Raw genomic sequence first — 9,742 nt, 5'->3', positions numbered from 1 at the left:
TCCTTCACCAAGGGGGGCAACAGAAAACATTTGAACCACTGGCTTAAGCCGAGAAATGGCTAAACTGCAACAGCTCATTATAACTTGCTGCAGTCAGAGCAATAATTAAACAGCTTAAAAGACGACTGCATGAGGAGAAGCGTTTCTCACCAACATGCTGAGTAAGCAGGATAGAAAAGCAGCTAAATAAAAGCTCCAGAGCTCACTGGGGGAGAAGTGCAGCAAACAGTGGCATGTTGGGCACAATCCCTTATTTCAAGCCTTTTCTACACATTTACTTTGAGCCTGATATTTACTAAAGGGGCCAAGAAGTAAGAAGAATATGTCAGTTGAATATTTTTGTTAATTAATACCCCCCCCCCCCCATCAACTTAAAGTCAGCATCTGTTATAAATAATTTTGTTCAGCACTTACTTTATATCTCAGCACAGTTTTTGTTGTTGTTTGTGAATCAATAATTTTCTGACTACATGCGGACATAATTATCACTTCTTTGAAACGTTATAAAATAATTTCAGTCTAAAATGTCACACAAAAAAAAAACACCAGATTTCACAGTCACTGGTAATTAAATATAGATGCCACAAAAATAGAAAAGTGGGAAAAAAAACACAAGTACCACACTTGTTGCCCCCATTGGATTTTAGAAGGATAACAACGTCCAGGGGCTGCTAATAAGATGCATTTTATCTATTCCTCAGTGTGACTACCTCTGTAAACCATGGAGTAGTGGCACTTTGCTGCTCTGTAACTTCCAAAGAGAAACAACATCAGCAGCGATCTCAGAGATGAAACGCTGCTGAGGGACCATCAGGTACTTTCCAAGATATTAAACAGTCAAGCATGGTGGTGGAGGGGTGATGATCTGGATCCACCTGACCTGGGAGCCTTACGGTCATAGAGTCAGCCAACCGTTATGGATGCAATGAAGCAATGTTGCAAAAAAAACTCCCACTAAAAGACTGATAAACAATAACCCAATGGGTTTAGACACATTTAAAGATGCTTAGAACCTTATAAAGAGTGGATTATGTCCATTTTGTCCAGTTAAAGTAACACAAGTTGAAAGAAGGTGTCGGGTTTCTTTGCTGCCTCTACATGCCTCACCAAAAGTCCTGTTTATTCGTCTTTAACGGTTCGTCGCCTGCAGTCACTGTGTTGCTCTCCCATGATGCTGCTAATGGAGTGATTCATTTCCATTAACGTCGATTACAGATATTTAATATGCGCCTCTTTTTAATATTCAGGAAAAACACATGGAAGTAGAGATAATTAGTTGAGTTAAAACTCATTTAAACCAAAGGTTTCAGGGGATTTTCTCAGCAGTCAGCTCACACACAGATGCGCAGCGTGACTTGTTGTCTAAGCTTAAGAATCTGTAGGACGTAAGAGTGTTTAGAGCGACACAAGAGGTTTAGAGGCCTTTGCTTTCTTTCTGCTTCACTCTACAGGAAAACTGGTGAAGCAAATCTAAAAATCCAGTAACGACGGTAAATCATTTGCTTTCTTAACCGCAGCCTCATGAGATATCTAATGAGTATTTACACTTCTACACGCGTGTTTGCAGAGCAGATTTCAATATTTGAAACTTCAACACAAAGCAGTTGTAGCCACACTCAGAAGAAAACTCCTGAGTCCTTTAAAAAAGTATCAAAACAGCCTAAATTAGTTTGGGTGTCATTGGCAGATTGTTTGTTTTTCTGGCTAAACACTTTAGTTAGTCTTCCAACCGACCGCCATTCATAAACTTCTTCTTCTAAACTTTATTTTTCTTTTCGGTGGTTTGAATGAATCAGGTCCAGGAACAGAAACTGAATAAACAAGAGTTTAAACTGTTCTTCAAAAACGTTTTAGTCAGCAGAGAGGCGTTCATTAAACTGTTTAAGTTCAACAACATTTAGAAAAATCTCTTTGCAGCTTCTGTTTTTAGTGTATTTTGCAGATTGCTCAGTGACATATTCATTTATTGCTTTGCCAAGAGCTTTAAAACTTTAGATTAAAACAAAAATTTAAGTAGCTTTGTGTAAAAAACGGTTTTAAAAATGATCAGCTCATTATACGTCAGACCAGTTATGTCTTAAGTTCAGGGAAATATAACAGAGAACAGCAAATAAAGGGAAACAGCAGACTGAGCGCTATTCTTTCGTACTGGCCATGGTTCTCTAACCTGACAACAGCCAGATGCATGTATCGCTCCGCCTAGCTTCACTCACATGTGAGTGGAGCTAGGCGGAGCGAGACATGCAGCTGGCTGTTGTCAGGTTAATGGTTCTCTCCAAAGGATCCACTTCGTATCAAAAGTGTCTCACAAGCAAAGCAAAGCTGAAAGAACCGTTTTGTGGATCATCAAGAACTTCAAGTTTAGAGGTTAATTTACGGTGCAGAAGGCTTCCTGATGTCCAACCACCTGCAGGACCGTGTCCTCCCGGGGAGACAGCTACAACTTTGTGCCGCCACTGTTGAAGAGCTGGCCAGACGCTGGGAGGACGTCTGCACATGCAGTGAGGTGAGTACTGCTGGATAACAACCTTATGGGAAGAAAGACGGAAAATAATCCACTTCTTTCTCAGAAAGGAAGGACTGAACATCTGCATGACGTAGGACAGAATGCAGGGGATTGCTGCAAAGTTATTCCCTCCACTAAACTCTTTTTCAGATTTATTTTCCCCAGAAATCCAGAAAATCGTTCTTTAATTCCCATGAGCCTGCCAACAGTAAAGCACCTTGCTGTTTTTTTTCTAATCAGAGAGAATGTAATTACTCCCACTCCTGCCCAAAACATTGCCATACGTAAGGAGTGAGATCCTCCAAATTCCTTCAGCACTCCAGACAGAGATTAGATAAGGATGTTACATGTTACAGGAATGAAGTGGCTCAAAGGTCAGAACAATGACATTTTGGATTTTTGGTCCAAAGAAGGAGATTCCCGGACCTTAACGGCCATTTCTCCACAACCAGGACGGGAAACAGAAGCCAATAAACTGGATTTGGGCCACAAGCATGAAAGAGAAAATTGTAAAACCCATGAAGAACAATCAACTCTTGCATAAATTTGATTTATTTCTTGATAAAAAAAAGAAAGATAGGAAACCTTTTGTAACTAAAATTTAAATGTGTTTAAGCCTCAAAAACGTACATTAGTGTCAATGCTAGAACCTTTAGTTTCAATTGTACGCAAACAGATATACATTCACCGGCCATTTTATTACTTTTTTATTGCTATTTAACTCAAATCAGTTAATCATAGATTCAATGCATTTAGAAATCTACATGTGGGGAAAGTGGCTTGTTGAAGTTCAAACCAACTGTCAGAGTGAGAGAAAAAGGGAATTTAAGGGACTTTGAATGTGGCATCATTGCTGGCGCCACAGGAGGCAGTCTGAGTATTTTAGTAATTTCAGGTGTTTGGGTCAGAGTGGCATAAACAGTATGCCAGAGCGCATCAGAGAGTTATTTATGACCACAAGGTACCCATCTTCTAATGCAGGGTCGGGAAGTTTTTTGACTCAGAGAGCCATGAAAGCAAAATATCTGGAAATTTATTTCAGTGGTTGCCAATAGGGTAGTTCACTCGTAACGTCACGGTTGATGTCCACGCTACTTCCGGGTCCCGCTTGTAGGCAAAGACAGGACTGTTCTCGCATCTCCGGTAAATACAACTTAATTCTGCTCTAGTCATTGTTCTACTGAAATAGCGGCGGAGGGGAGGCGGTGATCGCTACACGGGGCCGGTAGAAGCGGAGTTGATGCACCAGACGGCGGCTGCATTACGCCCTTGATCACGCACGCTAGTACTTCTGTGTTTATGCTGCAACGTCGCCGACACCTTCACCCATTTTAATAAGACAAAAACACCAAAATAATCCTTTGTGAACAATTTTAACCTACCGGGTGGGTCTTTCTCTCTGCTGAGGAGCGGTCTGTGTCCGTGAACATCCATTCATCCGTCTATTTTCTGACCCGCTTAATCCCTCATGGCGTCGCGGGAGTTGCTGGTGCCTATGTCGCGATATCAACCATCAACTTACTCTTAAAACGATCATGTGATACGTTATCTAAAGAAGAAAAATACGTTGAGAACTGGTCAGGTTGCTCAACGTATAGCAAACAATAGCAGTGATATTTTGTTTTATCTGCGAGCCAGATGAAATCATCAAAAGAGCGAGCCATACGTTCCCGACCCCTGTTCTGGTGGATACTTCCAGCAGGATAATGCACCATTTCACAAATCTCAAAACATCTTAAATCACCATGTAACGTTTAGCCACTAGGGGCACTAGACTTGTAACTTCCAGGTTTAGCGCCCCTGGAGGCCACAGGCAGTACTGCACCATCGCAAAATTAAACAGTCTCCCTCCGTGTTTTGGAATCTGATAGCAGACCACTTTGGACCTGCAAACTGAGAAGTCGTGGAGGTACTTGGAAAGACAAGGCCACATTCACCCCTCTATATGAAATCCTACATCAGAGAACCAAAAATATGTCTGATCAGGTAGGTATCACATCTGTTTTGTTTTGTTGTTACGGCAGTACGACTGCTTTAACCTAGAATGGTTACGGCAGCAACAAATCTGGCCCTCTCAGGTTACATAGGGGAGTTTTTGAGGAGGGCAGCTCGCACAAAGCATTGATAGGTGCCAAGTGTTGTATATTGACCTGAAAAAGTCATTTAATATATTGCAAATTAAGCTAATACTTGGGTCAAAAACATACACGGTGCTGCTTTACACCGGTTTCTTGAATTTTAAAAGCGGCTCACTGCAGCCCAATGGCCTCCACAGTCTAGATCTGAACCCAGTAGTACACTTTTGGGATGTGGTGGAACGGAAGATTTACGTCATAAAGCATCAAATGCAGATGATAAAGCTGCAGAAACTGTGTGATCTCACCATGTCTAAATGGAACAGGATCTCTGAGCAATCTTTCAACACCATGTCAAACCTTTGCCACGAAGAATTAGGGAGTTCTGAAGCTAAAAGTTATTGCAAGGTGTTACTATGGCCGTGTATTAGGAAATCTTATGATCTAAAATTAAAGCGTAATCTGAACCCTGTAGATTAAAACGTCTTTAAACATCTAGTAAAGATAACTTTTATCTTCTATCAAAACAAATATACCAGAACCAAAATCTAACGTCTCATTTAGACTCTTGAAATCTGCTCTGCAGGTATCACAGCCCATAAATTTTCACTGCATCTTTTATATATTAAAACATATACTTTTATAGCATCTACAGTGGAGAAAAAAAATAACGTGGAATATTACTTAATCTTAACTGACTTATTTGTGTACCGGACACTTAGTTTTCCCTTTACTGATAATTACGATACAAATAGCACAATGAGCTTTTAAATACACTATTAACACTGATCATTTGCAATTGTTTTCTAGAGTAAACGGCAGATGTAGGGTATTCACTCAAGAATAAATTTCATCCTGTCGTCTTTATCGTCTTTAGTCCCTACTGAAAAGAACGTGATAATTGACGTTGTCGTTTAAAACTCATTCAGATAGATGTTACTTCTCATAGGCACAGCAGATTGAAATTTCATCACATCCTTAAATAACAATGAAGAAAACACGCGTCATCAGATGGACACGGCAGTCACGCCACCGCTACTGCACGATCCCTTCTCCAGGTCTTCCATCACCAGTTCCCGTTCAGGAACGTGGTTGACTGGCCTGGAATCGTTCCTGCCCAGGCTGTTCAGGGAGATCGGCTCCATGGAGGTCTGTACGTTATTAGCCGGGAGCACGGAGTTCCCCTGCAGTCGGTGCGAGTAGCTTTTCCTGCGCTGTCCGTCCGCCGCGCACAGGCTGAACTTAAACATGGCCTGGAAACCTCTGCGGAAATTCTCGTTGAAGAAGCCGTAGATGATGGGGTTGACGCTGCTGTTGAAGAAGGCCAGCCAGTGTGCGAAGGGGTAGACGTAAATGTTGATAATCCTGTACTGCTGCTCTGTCAGGCTGGCGTAGTCACTCAACATCATGAGAGTCCAAAGAGGCAGCCACGACAGGATGAAAAGCAGAGCAACGATCAGAAGCATTTTTATCACCCTTTGCTTCTTCTTGGACACGTTGTGCCGGTTGTCCTGGCCCGGCTTTCCTCCAGTCGGAACGGCCGTTTTGAAGAGCGTAATCCCAATCCGGGCATACATTATCACGATGAGGGACAGCGGGGCAAGGTAGATGTTTGCAAACAGGACCGTGGTGTAGATTTTCCTCATTTCCTGGTTGGGCCAGTTCTCCCTGCACCAGTAGAAGGGGCTGGTCTTGTTGTCGTAGCCCAGCAGGACCCGCACGCTTTGCTCCCTGGTCACCTGCAGCATGACGCCAGAGGGACACATGATGGAGATGGCCAGAACCCAGATTACCACGATGATCAGTGTTGCTGTGGATATGGTGAGCTTCTGCTTGAATGGGTAGACGATGCATCTGAACCTGCAGGTTTAAAGAAGAAGGTGCCGTTAGGATGCACATGGAAACTCTAATTACTTGCAATGTTATTAAAGAAGGGTTAATTGGAGAGAATGTAGAGAGGTGGGGTCCTTTGCAACGAGATTCATCATCATTTAAGTTTTTCACATTTTGTGACATTACAACAAGAAAACTATGTTTATGTTTAGGATTTTATGACAGACGACCACAAAGCAGTGAAGAGGAAGAAGATGGAGGCTAGGTTTTCAAATTACTTCAGAAATAAAATTACATACTAACCAACTAAATTCAGAAATCACCCAATTAGTAAATAGTCCATCTGCAGTGTAGGCCCAGAATAAACACAGGCCTTGTTACAGAACATTACCGAAGGAATAGCATCATGAAGGAGCACAGCATGCTGTTTAGGAAGAACGTTATAGACATTTAAATCAGAGCTAGATTTTAAAACAAATCACAAGCTTTAAATCTCAGAGTTTGGTTTAGTCTATGATCTGAACCAGGATGGTACATCACCTCACTGCAAAAAGGGAATTAAAATTAAGTTACATTTTCTTTAAATAATGTATTTACCCTTAATTTGAGCATGTAAATAAGATTATCTGCCAATGGAATTAGTATTTTACCCCTATAATAAGATAAATAGATACACTGCACTAGAAATCAGATGATGGAGATGAGTTGTTCCTTTTTAAAGTGCAAAAATCTTATTCCATTGGCAGATCATTTAAAGTTACCTGCTCAAATCAAGGACAAATATACTAATTTAAAGAAAAAAATTACTTATTTTTAGTTCCCTTTTTGCAGTGCTAAGATGATTAATCAGAGAAGATTAACTCTGGATGAGTTGCAGACATCCACAGCTCAGGTGGGTGAATCTGCTGACAGACGTTTTAGTTCTGCACTGCACTAATCTGCTCTTTACAATATGAAGTCAAAACAAAGAAATGGTTAGCAGGAGGTTATCCTAAGTTATCTGTGACTGTTTAATCTGCTGCTGCAGAGATTTATCGCTATAATTAAGGTTCAAGGTCTCTTTTGTTTATGTTTAAAAAAGGACCGATCTCCAGCTATTCCGGCTTACATTATAAATAATTAGGCTATTATCCATGTGAATAGTAAAAGACGAATTTAAACGTAACAGCTTAAACTACATTTCATCTTCCTGCCCTTTTTGATACCAGTAATTTTCTGTCTGATAAAGTGACTTTGAATTGTGGAAGCCAATGCACTTCAGAGTAAATGTGTCCTTTCCAGAGGCGATGGCGTCCTCCATGGATCTCAAATAATAACAATGACCTCACCAGACGGCCAGACAGCTGTCATTTTTTAAAGCTTGATAGTTCTTGTCACCCTTACGTCCTCCATTGATTGATTCCTCTAATGCAACTGGATGATTTGGGTTGTTGCACACAATTGTTACCCTAAACAACATTTCTCTGTATGTTGCTTTTTAAATTTCTGTGACAATAGACAGGAAATGGACAGACAGAGATGAGAGGAAGCACTATTCTCCTAGACCTGGACCTGCAACCTTCACAGTCTGAAGAGCCATTTTGCCTACAGTCCACTTTATTAAACTCATTCAGAGCCGCAAATTCAATTCAATTTATTTATATAGCGCCAATTCATGAAACATATCATCTCAAGGCTCTTTCCAAAGTCAGCTTCCATCAGATCCTCCAGGTTGGTGAGAAAGTTTCCTCTCTAAGGAAACCCAGCAGGTTGCATCAAGTCTCTCCAAGCAGCATTCACTCCTCCTGAAAGAGCGTAGAGCCACAGTGGACAGTCGTCTGCATTGTTGATGGCTTTGCAGCAATCCCTCATACTGAGCATGCATGAAGCGATAGTTTATTGATTTCATCAATGATAGTAGAACAGTGCCTTGACTGGGGTACCTTCTTGTGAACGACTGCTGCTTACATTTTAAGTTGATACCGTGATTGGTTAAAACCTTTGGTGGGTGGGCACTAGGTGTCGCTTCACCCAATCAGCTTGGAAGGTTCTGCTGAATGCCCCGCCTTTCCCCGAAGGGATCCAGTCCCAGACTGATAATGTGCAGAACGAGTGCTAAATATTATCAATCTGGCTGACCTGGTTAGAGAAACAGGCTAAACACGGCCAAGTGTTTCATCTGTAGAGTTACGTTTTATTTATCTATTATCCATGTCCCACTTAATGGTTTAATTTTGGTGGTTTATCTTTAGTAAAATCATATCTATGAAGAAAAAACTTTACCTGTCAACTGCGATGGCAACCAGAGTGAAGACGGAGGCTGAAACTGAAATCCCTTGAACCATGCCGCTCATTTTGCAGACCAGGCTTCCGAAAGGCCATCCTGTCGACAGAAAATGACGTTCAGTTTGTTTAAGCAAGGAAACAACCTGTTGAGAAAAATCACAGGGACGGCTGTTCACCACGAGTCGTGACCCGTAATGGGGCACTCATGGTTCAGGGAGGAGAGCGTTCATTTTTTTAGAGATGATTACCCGCTGAAAAATCCAAAAGGTGCTTGAAAAATGTTTGCTGCTTTAAGAGAAGTCTGAATATTTCCACTGTTATCAACCGCACCTTTTACTGGGTGGTTTGACTTTACAGTTACGGCACATTTCTGTGTAAAAAAAAAAAAAAATCCCCTTTTTATTGGTCTGTAATTTTTGAGGTTCCTAAATAACTGATTTTTCATTACCTTAAATCATGAGCAATAAATAATAATAATCCTATATATATATATATATATATATATATATATATATATATATATATATAAAATTCAATTCAATTAAATTTAATTTATATATTACCGATTCATGAAACATGTCATCTCAAGGCACTTTCATAAATCAAATTCAATCAGATTATACAGATTGGTCAAAAAAAAATGTCCTTGCAGCAATCCCCCATACTGAGCAAGCATTAAGCGACAGTCTATAACTAATTGTGATAAACTTGTGTTTTGGTTTCTGAATAGTTAATGAACTATTAAACGATTTTCAATGAGATAAAAAATGCATAAAAAATGTGTCTTTCACGATCATCTTCTCTCAAAAGCCTAAATTCCTCTAAATAGCTGTACATATTTTTGTTGACATTACAAGATGGTATGGTTTTGCTTTCGTTTTGTTTAAAAAACTTAAACAAAGTTGAAAAAACTAGAAAGATAAAACATTTAAAAAACAGTAATTTATGAAGTTGTAGAATAAATTTTTTGGATTAAATTGAAGAGTCTATAATTGTACTAAAAACCAAAAGACAAACTGCAGCTTGAGAACTCCTTTTCTATGGCGTCTGAATTAATCTTTAT

The 9,742-nt window shown here is 40.2% G+C and overlaps 1 protein-coding gene across 1 annotated transcript in view; it reads right to left on the bottom strand.

Moving 5' to 3' along the window:
* Positions 1-4,111: 4,111 nt before the first annotated feature.
* The window catches only part of npffr2a (neuropeptide FF receptor 2a), a 47,805-nt gene continuing 42,174 nt past the window's right edge, over positions 4,112-9,742 (bottom strand). Inside the window, exons 3-4 of the mRNA XM_036144380.1 lie at positions 8,677-8,776; positions 4,112-6,441 (exon numbers count right to left, since the gene is read on the bottom strand). Of these exons, the coding sequence (XP_036000273.1) occupies positions 5,589-6,441; positions 8,677-8,776 (953 nt within the window). The 3' untranslated portion in view covers positions 4,112-5,588. The remainder of the gene's footprint in view (positions 6,442-8,676; positions 8,777-9,742) is intronic.

The sequence above is a fragment of the Fundulus heteroclitus genome, chromosome 12 (assembly GCF_011125445.2).
Source record: "Fundulus heteroclitus isolate FHET01 chromosome 12, MU-UCD_Fhet_4.1, whole genome shotgun sequence".
NCBI classification, from domain to species: Eukaryota; Metazoa; Chordata; class Actinopteri; order Cyprinodontiformes; family Fundulidae; genus Fundulus; species Fundulus heteroclitus.
Note: the sequence above shows the minus strand (reverse complement) of the source record. Positions and strands in the feature narration are given on the sequence as shown.